General features: G+C 42.6%; 1 protein-coding gene across 3 annotated transcripts in view; it reads right to left on the minus strand.

Moving 5' to 3' along the window:
- Window positions 1-15,751, minus strand: part of USP25 (ubiquitin specific peptidase 25) — a 469,204-nt gene that overhangs the window by 413,327 nt on the left and 40,126 nt on the right. For all 3 annotated transcript variants that reach the window (XM_086934051.1, XM_086934050.1, XM_086934049.1), the window contains exon 2: window positions 4,869-4,946. In XM_086934051.1, coding sequence (XP_086790177.1) covers window positions 4,869-4,946 — 78 coding nt within the window. The remainder of the gene's footprint in view (window positions 1-4,868; window positions 4,947-15,751) is intronic.

A 15,751-nucleotide genomic window follows, 5' to 3' on the forward strand; every position in this document is an offset into this window, starting at 1 on the left:
TTAGAACGGCATGATGCTTCCGATACCTCAAGTCTCATTGAGGCCTAGGCGTCCTGTGGACTCACGCAGTTAGTCCACGGGGCCACTCATCGGGCAGGTCATACGTTAGATGGCATCTTTTCTAATGACCATCGCCTAACTTCCAAGGACCCTGTGCACCTATCCTGGTCCGATCACCTTGCAGTCCCATTCTATCTGGAGTACCACAGGGGGATGGAAACAAAAAAGGGAATCACGTACAGGAAACGACCAGAAACTTCAGGAACATTAGCAGCCATTCCTTTGTGCCCTGGGCTGCCAGCCTCTCTACTACGGGCATGGACAGTGTACAGACCGCAGTTGGCCACTTTGAACAGGTTATCACTGAGGCCTTGAATGAACTGGCCCCAACACAGACCCGCCGCCGAGCCAGACAGAGACCATCTGCCCCATGGTTCTCAGATTCTCTCAGGCAAGAAGTGAGGAGAAAGGAGAGACTCTGGCACTCTAGTTGGGACCTTAAGAACAAAGAAGCTCACAAACTCCTTATTAGGAAATATAAGGCTGAGATCGTGCAGGCTAAACAAGATTACTTTGTAACCCTGACAACCTCGCTCTCTTCACCGAAGGAGCTTTTCAAAATTGTTGACTCTTTAGTCAATTTACAAGTCCCTGACCCTGTCGTACCTTCACAGGATTTATGTGATAGGATTGCCTCCTTTTTCCACACGAAAATACAGGATATCCACCTAGCTCTTGAAAAACAAAGAGCCTGTATTAGTGTGCCTACTGTCTTGGCTGAGGCGAATCTGCCTACCATCGACCCATTGGACACCTTGGACTCCTTTCCACCCCTGACCTTGCAAGATCTTGAAATCTTGACTAATAAGATCAAATCGGGCTCCCCCCTGGATACTTGCCCTCTGAAAATCATCAAGCAGTGTAGGGAGACCCTCTTACCACCGCTGCTAGAAATAATGAATCTAGCTATAAGAAACGGTGTCTTCCCTTGGGAGTGGAAGAAGGCAGTAGTTAAGCCTCTGCTAAAGAAGGCCTCCCTCGACCCGGAGGTCCTAAAAAACTTTCGTCCAATCTCGCTGCTTCCCGCCCCGGCGAAGATGCTTGAGGCACATCTGAACAAGCATCTTGCGGACTTTGTGGAGTGCTCGGGCTGCTTGGACTCCTCCCAGCACGGATTCAGGAGGGAACATAGCACCGAGTCGGCCCTCACCGTCGTGCTTGACAACATCTGCACGACGGTGGATGGGGGCCAGACCACCCTCCTGGTCCTATTAGATCTAACTGCAGCCTTCGATACCCTCTCCCCCTCAGTACTTACATCTCGTCTGAGGGACGTGGGGGTAAGGGGTGCAGCTCTAGATCTCTTGACCTCTTTTCTTGCTGGGAGGGAACAAAGAGTCAAATTGGGTGAGTTTCTATCTCCATCCCGACCTGTGCTATGTGGGGTCCCCCAAGGGTCGGCTCTTAGTCCGACCCTATTCAACATCTACGTGACCCCACTGGCCAGACTAGTAAGAACTTTCTGGATGGAGGTAGTTTCCTATGCTGACGACACCCAAATACTCGTCTCTCTCCCTCATTCAGATGTGCAGACCGCCTCCAAGTTTAGATCTTGCATGGAGGCGGTTGGTCACTGGATGATTCAGAACTCCCTTAAACTGAATGGGGAGAAGACTGAGGGGATGGTGTTTGGAGGGACCGAAAACATCTGGTCAGCCAGCTGGTGGCCTGACTCGCTTGGAGTGTGCCCTTCCCCCACAACTTCTGCTAAAAATCTTGGGGTGATGATAGACCCTGCCCTGGATATGGGCAAGAAGGTGAGTAGAACCATCTCCACCTGTTGGGGATTAATACATACCCTGCGAAGGATCAGAAAGTACCTTTCGCTACAGTCCAGAAAACAGATAGCTGTTGCACTCATTGGCTCACGCCTAGATTACTGTAATGCGCTGTACGCGGGGCTAAATAGGAGCCTCCTGCAGCGCTTACAAGTGGTTCAGAATGCCACAGCAAGATTTGTTCTGGATATCCCCAGACGCACCTCCGCCACATTGGCCCGGAAAACATTGCATTGGCTTCCGGTAGAATACCGAGTAAGGTTTAAGGTCCTGTGCATGACATACAGAGCCATCTCAAAAAACAGTGACTCGGGAGTGGGCTCCATCATTTCCCACTACACTCCCGGAAGGAACTTGCGTTCCTCCGGGAAATTGCTTCTATCAGCCCCTCGCATACGAAGAGCTAAATGGGGTGGCAGGGCTTTCTCCACCCTAGCTCCCAAATGGTGGAATGATCTCCCTCTGGATCTCAGGTCCTTACCCTCGCTACAGACATTTCGTAGTGCTCTTAAAACCTGCCTCTTCCGGCAAGCCTATGTGTAATGGATTAATGGTTCTACTTTCTGATTTTATTGTTAGGCGCCTTGATACCTGCGGGTTATTGTTTTGCGCATTATAAATTATCATCATCATCATCATCATCATCATCATCCCACCCCTATGGCGTGGCTAGAGTCTAACTCCAGTCTTCAAGGGTGGGGGCAAGATCCCTAGAAATTATTGCTTTAGAGCTTTAATTTACAACAAAGCAAAATACTTTGCTGGTGTGCTGCTGGACTCACTGCAACCATGGGCAGAGACATAAAATCATACCCTCAAATCAAACTGGGTTCATTAAGCACCCAGGGACAACTGTGAACCTACTTGCACTCTCTCAGCGGATCGATCAGGAGAACTCAAAAACCACGCTAGTATATGGGCTTTATTGATTAACAATCTGCCTTAGATAGCGTTGACAGGGAAAAGCTGTGTCAGAAACTCAGTCAACTCAATATCCCAGACACCCTGCTTGCCCTTGACCTTACAAACACCTGGGACCTAACTAATAGTCACCAGGAATTCAAAAGAGTTGCAAAAACCATCACAAAATGGCTCTAATTAATAGAAGACAAGGCCAGTCATTCAGTATGCAAACACAGCTGGATGACACTGTGTACCTACCAACATCTGAAACAGAGGGCTACCTGAACTTTATAACGAAAGGAAAAAAAGCCTTGTTTATGAAGCTTAGGATGGGGGTAATCCCTATCCAACCCACTATCCATCATGGAAAAGGGGGGAGGAACAGGTAACTTGCCAGCTTTGTAAACAGCAAAAGGAGGATATAATACACATATTGTGCCTGCGCCCCTCCCTCCTAGAGGTCAGAAGGGACTTGCTATGCAGAAGGTTGATCGATAATTGAATAATATCCTGCAGGGAAGCAGTCCTAGCGTGCTTTGATCCATCTAAAACCAGACTGAACTGCGCTTTGCTAAAATATATAAACTGTTACTTGAAACAGGTTGATGCCTTGAATCATGCGCTAGTGCGGAGCGGTGACAAAGGTTTCAATGCACCCAGGACTGAACTCCCCAATCCTCACGTCATCTGAATCGGCTCTTTCCCAGTAGCTATCCCCTGGTCAGGGACCAGGCACCTAGACAGAGCACCTACTTGTGTCGAGGCAACACAGGTTGAACTCTAGAGTGTTCTTAGATACTGTCTTCTGTTCTAAAGTCATAAGTTTTAAAGTCATACACTGTAAGTTTTAATGCCCAAGGTTTTTTTTTAGGTTAAGATCACCCTAACCTACAACCATTTGAACTTATAGCACTACTCCATCAACCGCTTCTTCTGCAATGGTGCTATCAGTTTGGCTCCATCTCTTTTCTAATGCAGGCATTGCATAAAGTAGCACCACTGTTCTAGAATTAAGAAATTCCGGATACAAGGTCTCCTTTTATCGAAAGGTTTTTACTTTTAGCATGATTTTAATTATTTAAATTATTACTTTGCAAGTCTCTGACTGTGTGATAAATATTTTCTGTGTTATATATATTTTCCTAAAGTAGTTCATCCACACAGCTTCTGAAATATTTACATGTGTCCACTTTTTTGAGAACTCTAACCATGTAGCAATACACTTTCTAAATCTGAATTATTGGAGGAGAAGAGACAGCATGGGCCCAAGCAGCAAGCTAAGGTTTTGTACAGCTTAGCTGCCCTCTGTTGTGAAATACATACGAGGGGTTATAAAAAGGATGAGTATAGCCTTAAATGTATTCTGTCAATACTCGTCATATGTGAGGTACAGGACTTGACCAGACTTTAAAGGCAAGCGTGATGATACTGTTTGTTTAGGTCTTTAAGAAGGACCTTTGACTCGTCGCTGTGTTAATTCGTTGAACACTCAATGGTCATTCGCCAGACTGATGGCCTTGCAGATGCCACACCAAAAGGCTAATTACTGAGACCATCGGTTGAACATCTGTGAGAGGCATTTCATGGAAGAAGACGTGGTTAAGTGGCTATGTTTGCTTCGTACCATTGGGTATTGATACTGGTTTCAGCTATGAACATAGAAATTGTACGATTCTGGGTGCACAGTAAACGTCTGCAAAGCATTCCAAAAAAAGCATGTGTAGTATGACGTCTAGCAGTGTCACAATTACAACCATGCACTCCTGATCACAACCTGTATTCTGGTATCAACTTACTACTACAATTCTCATATTTTAGTATTTATTTTTATTTGGGCTTAAACCACAACAAATATAACAAGCATGCAAGTTGCTAATGAGACAAATACTTCAGAAGTGTAGTCTCTAACAGTATCCAAGATGTGTTGGTCACAGTATAGGAAATATAGAAGGTATGTACAGTGTGCATTAATCTAGGTTTTAAAGTCACTGACAATCACACAACTGAATAAATTTGCTTCTTATGCTTATATGTTAATTGAATTTTTGGAAACCCGGAGACCCCGGTGCCTTTATGTACTACTGAAAAACTGCAGGAAATTCAAATTGGAGATGAAATCAAGCATACCTTGAAGGCCTGCTGCAGAATCTGGAGGTCATTGATGCCGGTGATCTCCCTCAATTGATTCAAAAAGGTCTGCTGATGCTGTAAGCAAAAAGAACATGCAGTGAGCATCATCATGAAATAAAGGTCTTAAGCACTATACAGCATAGGAAGGGTTCCTTTCTATACAATGAAAGGAGAAAAGGAAACTCAAACACCATGTTGAAGTGTCCCTGCCTAAGCTTTTACCCACAGAGTGGGTGGCTAACCAACCAACCTTCTCGATTAAAACGATACAGTCCATACTAAGGTGCTTTCGATAGGGCTAGCAACAACAACAACAACAAAAAAAATCACTCTTATTGTGCCTTGTTGATAATTCAGGGTGGCACTTAAGGGGAGGCCAACTGGTGACCAGAGTATTGGTCTTAACCCCTTCCCTGCTGATGACTAGCTCAGCTCGTCATGAGGCTTACCTGCCGTACGCTGATGACTAGCCAAGCTCATCATGTAACGCGGTATTTTAAAAACCGCCGCCACAGCGATGCGGTTAAACGTGTGAAGAAACCTCCTGTACACATCATGGTGATTTGTTGATATGATGCATCTCTACATTTTAACTTTTGTATACTAACGTTGAAATGCTTAATCTATTCTTTGGAAGAGATTGTACTGTATGTAAAACAGATTAGTAAGAGATGTATCAAAAATGAGAGAGGTAACATTCCAATATTTCATTTATTAAAAATGCTTATTGATAAGTATGATTTGGAAACTTAAAGCGTTGCCTTAAAAATCATGAACATATCGATGGCAATATTGCTTGATCTAGAAAGGTCTAACTAGTTAGTTATGCTTTGATGTTTGGATGCAATGATCATATAGTTAAAAATAAACATTTCCCTTACTGATATATATACACATACATATACACTGCTTCACAGCATTCTCCTCCCGAACTTCAAACACAGCAGCACAGAACAGATTTTTGAAATTCAGGAGATATTGCGCAAAGGTCTATTTTATTGTGTGAGCAACAAATATTCTCTAGCAGACAAAACAATTCAAATGAGATGACCCAGACGTTTCGGTCAACGCCTTCAACTGGGTGGGGGTCCCAATCTGTGTATCTATAAGTGTCTTTTGTACAAGTGTTTTTACTTGTGTGCTTTTATGGCCTTTCTTGGCTGAATAAAGAATCTTTGACTGACTGGTATTTTTCTGTTTTGGTGTCTTTTGTTTTTAGTGATGTTTCATCTAACTGACTTTATTATATACACTTAAACAAAAAAAAATGTTAAGTCCTGCAGCTAATTATCAAAATTCCTCTATGAGGAAGCGGGCGTTGACACCCCTAAAACACAGTGCATGTTTCTATAAAATAATTATGGATGTAAAGCAAGATCATCAATATTAACATTTGTCATCCAATGTATTTATATTGTTATAAGTGAATGTACATGGGTTTTAGCTACTGTCAAGTTATCAATGTAAGTTTCTCCATCTTTAATAAAAGAAACTAATATTAGCATAAATATTTGCTTTATTGTGCTTTCTCGACTTGTGTAGAGTGCCAAGTGTGATTATATGACCCCACTATCGAACAAAGCAACCACAAGGCGATGACGGAGGCGCTGAAACTTTTCAGATACTCTCCCTCCCCCCCTTCCAAGTCATCGTTCTTTAGCTAGCTTCGCCTCCCCAGTTCAGACAACTATATGCAAATCAGTCTTGACCCAGTGCCTCATGAGAACAGTCCAGCCCGAACTGCCAAACCAGGTCTTCCCTGGACTGGAAACAAGCAGCCCGGGTCCGGTTTGGGGGTAACACCCCTCATCAGCCAGCTTGAATCCAGTGTAAAGTGAGCAAAGGACCCACATCTGGGCTTACCATGCCAACTTAGGGCGAACAAAGCAAACACAAGGAGATGATGGATGGAGCGCTGAAACTTTTCAGACACTCGCCCCCAATCACAGATCCGGGTTGAATCCATCTTCGTTCTTTAGCTCACTTCGCCACCCCAGTTCACAAACGGCTATATGCAAATCAGTCTTGACCCTGTGCCTCATGGGGACAGTCCAGCCCAAACTGCCAAGTCATGTCTTCCCTGGACCTAAAACAAGCATCCTGGGACCAGTTTCGGGGTAACACCCCTCATCACTGGGATGGCATGGTGAGCAAAAGTATAATGGATTTAACCAAGATCGCTTAACTGGGGTGAATGTTTTGATTTGCTCTGCATTCCGTCCATCAATTGTGTGTCTTTTGCTTCTTTGCCCTAAGTGCACGAGGTACGCCCAGGCGTGGGTCCAGGGCTCACTGTGCCATTGGATTCAAGCTATCCTGGCTGATGAGGAGTGAAACCCCGAAACCGGTCCAGGGAAGACCTGGCTTGGCAGGTCAGGCTGGACAGTGACCATGAGGCACAAGGTCAAAACTGATTTGCATATGGGGTGGCATGGGGAGCAAAAGAATGATGAATTTAGTTGCAAAGATTTTTTTTTATTCATTCATTAAAGTTAATGGAACTTTGCAAAGTTTGTCCCTTTGTGACATCTGCTTGAAGAGAGTGACTTATGCAATTGTTTAAGTTGCGGAAGATGTTTCTACATGAGAGATAGTTTGCCGAGAACAGTTTTGATCTCAGCAGTACCATAGAAAATATCCGTAAACTATAAACATGCACAGAAGGTTTCTGCAGAAAATATCAGCATGGAATTATTATTCAAATGAGCATGTTGTCCCTCAGTGGGTCTGGTCAAGCCTCGATTGCTTGAAACAGGAAAACTTGCCTCTATACGAAGAAAAATCTATGCAAAATGCAATAATCAGGACTTCTCTTTTTTTTTTTTAACAGATTTTATTGCGGTTTATTACATCAACAAATTACATACAACTCGCATCATTAATGCCTTGCAATACATCAAAGCTATACAGTTGTCCTCAGTAAATCAGTGTTCAAATGCCTTAAGCACTCCTTCCTCCCTCCTTAAGCTGTGCCCCGAGGTGACACAAACAGCTGTTGAAAAAATATACGCAATACCGTCCCATTATTCCAGGTGTTTATGCCATAGAGGTTGTCAGTGAAATGTGTAATATCCTCAATGCAGTTCATGAACACAGCTGTTCAAGCGGGAGCAGCAATAGGTGAGCCCTGTGGGGTCATCATTGGCAACTGAGGTTTTTGGTCCTAAAGGTAGGTTACCAAAGTTTCCCATGTCTGTGCCGTATCCATTGAACTTAATCCTGCCCTAGCTTCTCGCAGCAGTACCGCCCCTCATACCCAGCTCATCTTTCAAGCTCCCTGCGCCATGTTATGAGCAGGGGACTGCCGTGAACCTTCCAGTTTCCAGTGATTTCCCTTTTCACCAGTATGCAAGCCAAGTCTTGGAATCTACTTGTGACCTTAGTCTTGGAAGTGTGTGGCAATCTGTGCAGGAGACAATGGCCTTGAGCGCAAGGGAACTCCCTCAATATGATGTCCACAACCGCTAGTTATCTCCTTCCAGTCAGTAGTCAGTGAGACACAGGACCACATCATATGCATGAGATCAGCTTCCACCTCCCAATATCTTGGACAGGACGCCCGGTCATCTTAAAATATTTATTGATGCACCCTGTAGTCAAATACGCCCTGTGTAGGACAAAAAAACAGATTAGCTTAAACCGGGCATTTCTGGATACCTTTGCTATTCTTCTCTAGAATGGTCTCCCAATCTCCGTCCATCGTGAGAATCCTCAAGTTCTCCTCCCTACGGAATCTCAGGGTCTCTATGAGCTGAAGTATGGCTTCCCATATCGATACAGGCATGTGACTCCAGCAACAGTGGCTGATGTTGAGGAAATATACTGATCGGCTTTACGAGAACATGGTTCCAAAAGGCCCGATTTCCAGTGTTTGCGGTTCGCTGTTACCACAACCTTTGCAAGCTTTTGACGAGAGAGGAAAAAACGTCACACTCCTCGTGCGTACACAGCCCTCCTCTTTCTAATCTTATTCCAAGCATTTAAGGAAGAATTCCAGAGATGGGAGAGGAGTTTAATGTTGACATATCCACACAGCAAAAGAATCCGTTTGTTTTATGCTGTCAAAAGCGGTTTTATTTCAGATGAATGGTGCTTACTAGTGCCAGCCAGGTTGCTAAGGAGGCAAGTAGACTGTCAAGATTCCTGAATCCCCTCTCACCTCCCTAAAAGATATTGCTGCATTGAACTCTAACGTTTTCCCACAGGCAAAATATGAACTAACAGTAGACATAGAATGATGTGCCACATAAACAACATGTGTCCAAGCTTGCATTCAGGTTAAAAGAGAGTCATGTCCTCAATACATTTAGTATGCTGGTAAAAAGGCAAGAAAAATGTAAATTGGGAGAAGAGCATAAGGACACAGTATGATTCCATCTAAGCCTATTCGGAACCAACAGTGTTGAGTAAGTCTTTAGGATTATTGGCTTTTAATGCTACTCCGAGGTTGAGAAGTACAAGAAGACATGAGTCCCAATTGCTTGGGGAGGGGGTGGGGGGGGGGGGGATCAGAAGAACATAATTGATCCCATTCTTTATCAGTCAATCCCATTCTTCATCACTCTCTCCCTTTTCTCTAAATTTTTCCTTGGCACCTAGCAAAATCAGTAGGACATGCACCACCTACTGCCAAATGTTGAGAAGTCAGACTACGGAATACTGATCAACACGAAAGCATTCTTTTCTAAAGCCTAAATCCATGGTGCTTGATTTACTACACTTACCCCTTCACCTGAACTCAAAGATCTAACCATCTCCAATATGCCTTGGAAACAACCTCTTAATAGCCACCCCAAACTCGATATATCTACAATAAGAACCTAAAACAGGTAAGCCCAGTCTGTAGTCTTGCCTGCTACCAAGTCTACTGGAATCATTTTATTCTGCAGTCTTGGTTTTTTGTATAATCAATGATCTGCAGTACTTGCAACAGATTGTTCCATATTTTTCGAAGATATGCTTGTGCTTCACAATTTGCCACAGCAAATATAAACAAGCACTGGCAAAAACAATACATCTGGTGTTTGCCAGCTTTTGGGTTTGCCATGGCTGGTTTTGCAAAACCTTATTATTTGAGGAGCTGCAAGGACATCAATTTAATTTGTAAATAAAAACGCACACACTGGGTAAAAGAAAACATGCTTGGTCTCAAACAGCACATATTGTCATGGTTTTGTAATTGCTTTTTTGTAGTACTTACTGTCCCCAACAAGGAAATTACTGTCCTCAACAAGGAAATGAGCGCATTATGCCAAGTAGCAGCTGTTCGGAACCCAAAGTTAGTAGTTAATCAAGTGGTATTTGGTTACACTGAGTAGTCCTTGGTACTTTAGGAACTAATTTGTATGTAGAAGATTTTGGTTGCATCCCCATAAACTTGGGCTTTGAATGATTTTTTACCTAATTTTAAGGGCACTGCACTTAATTTTGAATAATCTGTGGACTTTTAAGGAGCAACCATATGCATATGGAAATTCCTACTTACACTTCAAGGGCCCATCAACAAACAAAATTAGTTTGCATTAGTCTTTTTATTAGTCTTGGTCAGCTCTGCAAATCAGGTCTTTCTGGTCTATTGTGTCGCTTATGGAGGTTGACGCCTGGCTGTTTTGCCTATATTGCCTACTGTCAAGTAAACTGTTGTCTCTTAAAACTGCACTGGGGGTCTAAATAAAGAGTGTTGTTCTGAGCTGTTGAAGTGGTTTATCCCCAGTAGCTAGGTGATATAGGTGTAATAATTCCCATCGCCATTTTGCCCCCTCATGGCAAATGCTATTGCAGTTCTTAACTTTACTTCTTTAACCAAGAAACCGCAGAATATATTACGCTTTAAGTGTTTCTTGTGTGAGACACACAAATATCAATGGTCCTATTCCCACCAGATAAAAACTGTTGTTTTTTTTAGAAATAAAGAACACAATAGGGGTTTAAATTAGATGTCTAGCCTAAGGCCTTGAACAATTTGATTCTCGAAATCATGTGTGCATGACAGTCCAAAAGCACAGAATTATCAGCACCAGTGTCCCACTACGCACTGCTCAGCACAAAGAGAAGACTCACCTTAGTTGTTGACATTTCTACCTAGCCCAAAAAGTATGATATTTTCACTTCTTTGTGAAAAATAAGTTATAAGTGTTTTGCCAAAGCAGTGTTGTGAACAATGAGGGTTCTTATGATGTGGTTAATGAGGTCATTTGTGATGTTACATTTAAAGTTGTGTGGTTGTATCACAAATACAATGCGTAAGGTGTGCTTTCTGCACCTCAGTAGCTGGTTAAGAATAGGCCTTGTAACCTTACGCAGGCATCCTCTGTTAAGTTACAATTATTCCTTAAAACAAACCCATCTTTTTTCCACATGCCAACCTCGCTCCCAACAAACGGCCAAAGTTGGAAAGGCCGATAGAAAAGTGGAACTTTAGGTCAAGAAAGCACTATTTGGCGTTTGCAGTTCTATTGTAAAGTAGAATAAACCGGAATTCCTACCATGCTGGGGGACAACGCCATGCTAATACTCTGATATTACAGAACAAAATCTAGCTATTCAGGGAATAAAACTGATCCGCAAATGATCACAGAATCATTCCATACCTCTTTACGACTATATCAAAATGGGAACAAGTTGAACATGAAACCAGTGGAGGCCTCGAAGAGCAAATGCTGAAAACAATCTTGCATGTTCTATCTTACCTGCAGTCTTGTATCTGATTAACAGGAGTTTTTCCAACAAATCCTAGTCTAATCTCTGGGAGAAGGCTGTTCCCGTAACCCATCTATTGCCTTAAAAAGTAATTCAGCAGGAGGCTGAGAGGCAGTGCAATCTGGACTTTCTTGGAACCAAAACCTGCATACTTCTTAAGTAAATAGTTAAATGAAAAAAGTACATGCATTAAAACTTACAAAATGATGCGGTTTATAAATAGGAATGGAGGTTTGTTTTCCGGGCCCTGGGCAAAGTCATTCTGGAGTTGGTACTCACTGCACCGACCTCGGAACAAAATGAACCGCCAGGCTGGCCTTCTACTTCATTAAAACAAATATTCATTTCACTTTAAAGAAGCGCACAAATCACTTCCTACATTAACAATTTGAACCTTTCACCAGAAGAAAAAATGTTTGAAGAGAATGAAACACCCCTACCCTATTGCCTAGGTGGTGTCCCGACCCATTCTTGGAAAGGAAGAGACTACCAAATTACGGTGGCTAAAAGATTTGGTTTAATTTAGAGACTTGAGGAAGTCTGTCTGGGGAGCAAATCACAGGAAACGTGCTATAATGACAAACTCATACCCACAGTTTCAGAAACAGCAGAGCTGGCGATTGAAAATACATTTGCCTAATACACCACAATGTAATGTACATCGAATTTAATGCAAATTGACTTCCTTTGATATTGGTCAAGACGTAGTTCACGTCATTTGGGGTCTTCCGCATTACACTTGTCATTCTTAAATTATGACCTTCTACCAATGATGGTAAAAATACTACACAGGAGCATGGAAACAATGCAAACAAGAACACAAGAGGCTATTTGTGCCAATCGCATTTTTTGCGATTTCTTTTTACCACAAACTGAGTCCCTGCAAGAAACAGACGGATTTCACGCTAAAATATTGCAATAAATGATGGATTTGCAATTTTGGAAATTATGTATTATTTTTCCAGAATTTCATGCAATTACATGAAAGCAAATTACATAATATTTGCACACCCCTAGTTATGGGACCTTTGTGAAGGTCTGAGATGCTGGAGAGTCAGCGGCCTGTGGTATTGTCCTCTTGATTCGGTCTACAAAAATGGCCATCCACTGTCAATTCCATCTAAACGTCAAATCTGCCACATGCAATACTGCCTATATAGGTATTGTCCTAAAAACTTCACTGGAAACTTCTTTGTACAAAAACTGCTTTGAACACAACTGTGTTGCTCTCAATTAAGCACACTGTCGCACACGTCAAGTTTCAAGAACACTCGGTTTTTCTAATTATACCTTTAAAAAAGGTACGAGACAACTATAGTTTACTTCTATATATAAAAGCTTGAAGGCCGCAGTTGGGAACATGAACAATCCTGGTTCACAATTCTTCTCTGTATTAAGGGCTCAGCTGCACTACTTCAATAGACCCACGCACTGGAAGTGGGAGGCAAAATGTGGAGTCATCAGGGTGAGCGGCCATTCATGTTTACTGGATATTGATGAATAGAATAAGGTTATGCTGAACGAGAAGACTTAAGATCGACAAAATTAACCCACAGGTAAGACCTGTTAGTTCCTGTATGCCGACTGCAGGAGGACTGGGTGCTTCTGTGCTGTTATGCGATCCATATACCAAGCAGATGATCAAGATGGTTTTTCTAGACCAGAAGAAGCTCTCGCTACTCTAAAGATTGGAGACCCCTTCTCTAGTGTCTCGGACACAGTAAAGTGGATTACAATTCCTGAGAGGCCAAGTGTTTGTTTGCCTTTTAAGGTTTTAGTGCAATACTGACTAATAAAAACATAAACAGCCAATAGACCACAAATTGATGAGATGAAATTATATTCCGTTACACTGAAGTGAGCTGAAACGTATCCACAAGCTAAACACTTTGCATAGTAGCGATGTACCCCTCGATAAGGTGACCCATACCGGTCATGATCATTTATTAAGAAGAAAGGTAGTTACAAGGTGGAGAACGGATACAACCCAAAACAGTTAACAGGCACGCCCCTCCCTCCCACTCCTTCCTCCTTGTTCTTTATAGCCCAGGCCCATCTGAAGGAAATACATGTGGTTTCCCGCCACACCAGGCTATCTGTATATACTTAATATCAAAAACAAAAGAACTAGAAGAAGTTATGGTCCAGTACACACTCTACCAACTATATCAAACACAAAAGCGAAGCGTTCCAGGATAGCTATCCAGGGTGCTATGTTAGGTATACAGGCCATATCTGGTCAATGGTAGCCTCAACTTGTTGAAGAACAATCCCACACCCACCTAAAGGTAGCATGCTTCATCACCAGACTATGCTCCTCGTTGGGAAGCTGCTGCAATGTCTAACAGGCCCAACTAGGGGGCTCTTTGCCAGAAATCTTCTTGCCTACTAACTCCAAAATGTTTTTCTTCACAATCGTTTAAACAGTCAAGACGAAGAAACAAGAGCTGCAAAAGGAGAAATGATCTTCTGATAGTCTGGATCTTACAAGTCCCAAGGGGCCCTCTAAGAAAGGGAATTTTGTCAAAGTATTTTAGAAATCAAACACCTCCATCATGGATGTGAGACCTCAATAACAAGGTTTATATGACAGCACTGTTTCTGTGAGCACTAAATTGGAGAAAAAAACAGGATGGCCACAGGAATTAGATTAGGTAGTTTATGAGGGCCGGATGAATTGCCATTGATCCTGGTTTGGACTGAATAGGCAAGAAACGTGTTCACTACGGTGTAAGAATAGAAGGAGCATTATTATCTTATACATTCTATGTGTGTTTTTATTCCTTAACATAGGCCCCAGTAATATACAGTGATTATGAGTCCTACAGTTACATTTAAGTTTCCCTTCATTAACCAATCTATCTTCATATCACTATACAGCAGTGTTGCTCATTAATCATACATTTTTGGAGGGAAGTGGGTTGCTTAACTTCAACCTCCATGGCCAAAAGATCTTCAGCAAAGAGCTCTCTTGAGGGCTGCAGTGCCAGCCCAATGATTAAGCATGCCACCTTTGGGTGGGTGTGAGCTTGTGCTTCAACATCTCAGCTTCCATTGACCAGACAGGGCCCGGACACCTAATACAGTAACCTGGAACCCTATCCCAGAATGGTACTCTTGTTTATAGCCATCAGTATATTATAGGCAGTGGCCAGCACCGTGCATTCTAGGAAGATTGCAGGAAGTACCCTTTCCAGAAACCACTGACAGGGGTTATTCTGTCACCGTGTGATCAGCAGGTGTTCAAACTTTGCCCACATTCCATGACTTAAAAGCAGGAAACGCCAGCTGTCTCAGAATGGGTATTTCTTTTATTACCTGTATTGGCCGGGCCAGGGAAGAAGCCTTATAACAACGAAGCATATTGTACCTTCTACTTGCAATGAAACTACATTTGTAAACGCACTGATGTACTACATGGGGAATTCAGTAACAGGAAAGTGTTTTTGTTAGTGCCTTTAAACGGAATGGACTGCGCTTTCCAGCACACTAGTGAAGTGTGTACAGAGCATGCTCTAAATGATGCGTTCGGATGAGCAATACAATGCATGATGAGAGAATTTGCTGTGTAAGAATTTGGTCAGAAGTCAGTTGGAGGGCTCAATATGAGATGGGCTGAGATAGCCAGAGCCTTATTGCTGCTGGAGTGGAATGTGTATGAAGAGCACCTAATTAAGCAAATTACTACACCTGTTTACCTGCATGTATACGCCTAAACTTGTAACTGTGTACCTGCCAGCATGTGGACAAACGGGACCAATGACATGCTGAGGGAAGAAAAAACTGAAGTAGTAACATAGTTTAAATTCTATCTAAAAAAATTTTTTTAAAAAGCACATGCCACAAGCACTGTTTGACCGTCAAGCAGTGAAGGAGGCAGAGCAATGTCTGTGGCCCAAAGGAAGAAAGAGCTGCATGAAAGATTGTATTTCTACATATAATCAATCATAAAAAAAGAAAAATAGAATATGGTAATTCCTGTTAATAGTAGCACATATTCTTACAACCAAAGTGATCTAAAACAATAAATCTTAGATTCTGTCTGGATTTTCTCCAGATTGTTAACAATGTGGGGGCCAGAAAGCATTTTCACAAGTTAGACAGGCATGTGTTCCCTCCTGTCCAGGATGCTGGAGACTTGGGCTGAGATGGAAAAAGAAGCCTCCAAAGCCTTACAGACT

The sequence above is a fragment of the Lissotriton vulgaris genome, chromosome 8 (genome assembly GCF_964263255.1).
Source record: "Lissotriton vulgaris chromosome 8, aLisVul1.2, whole genome shotgun sequence".
Taxonomy (NCBI): Eukaryota; Metazoa; Chordata; class Amphibia; order Caudata; family Salamandridae; genus Lissotriton; species Lissotriton vulgaris.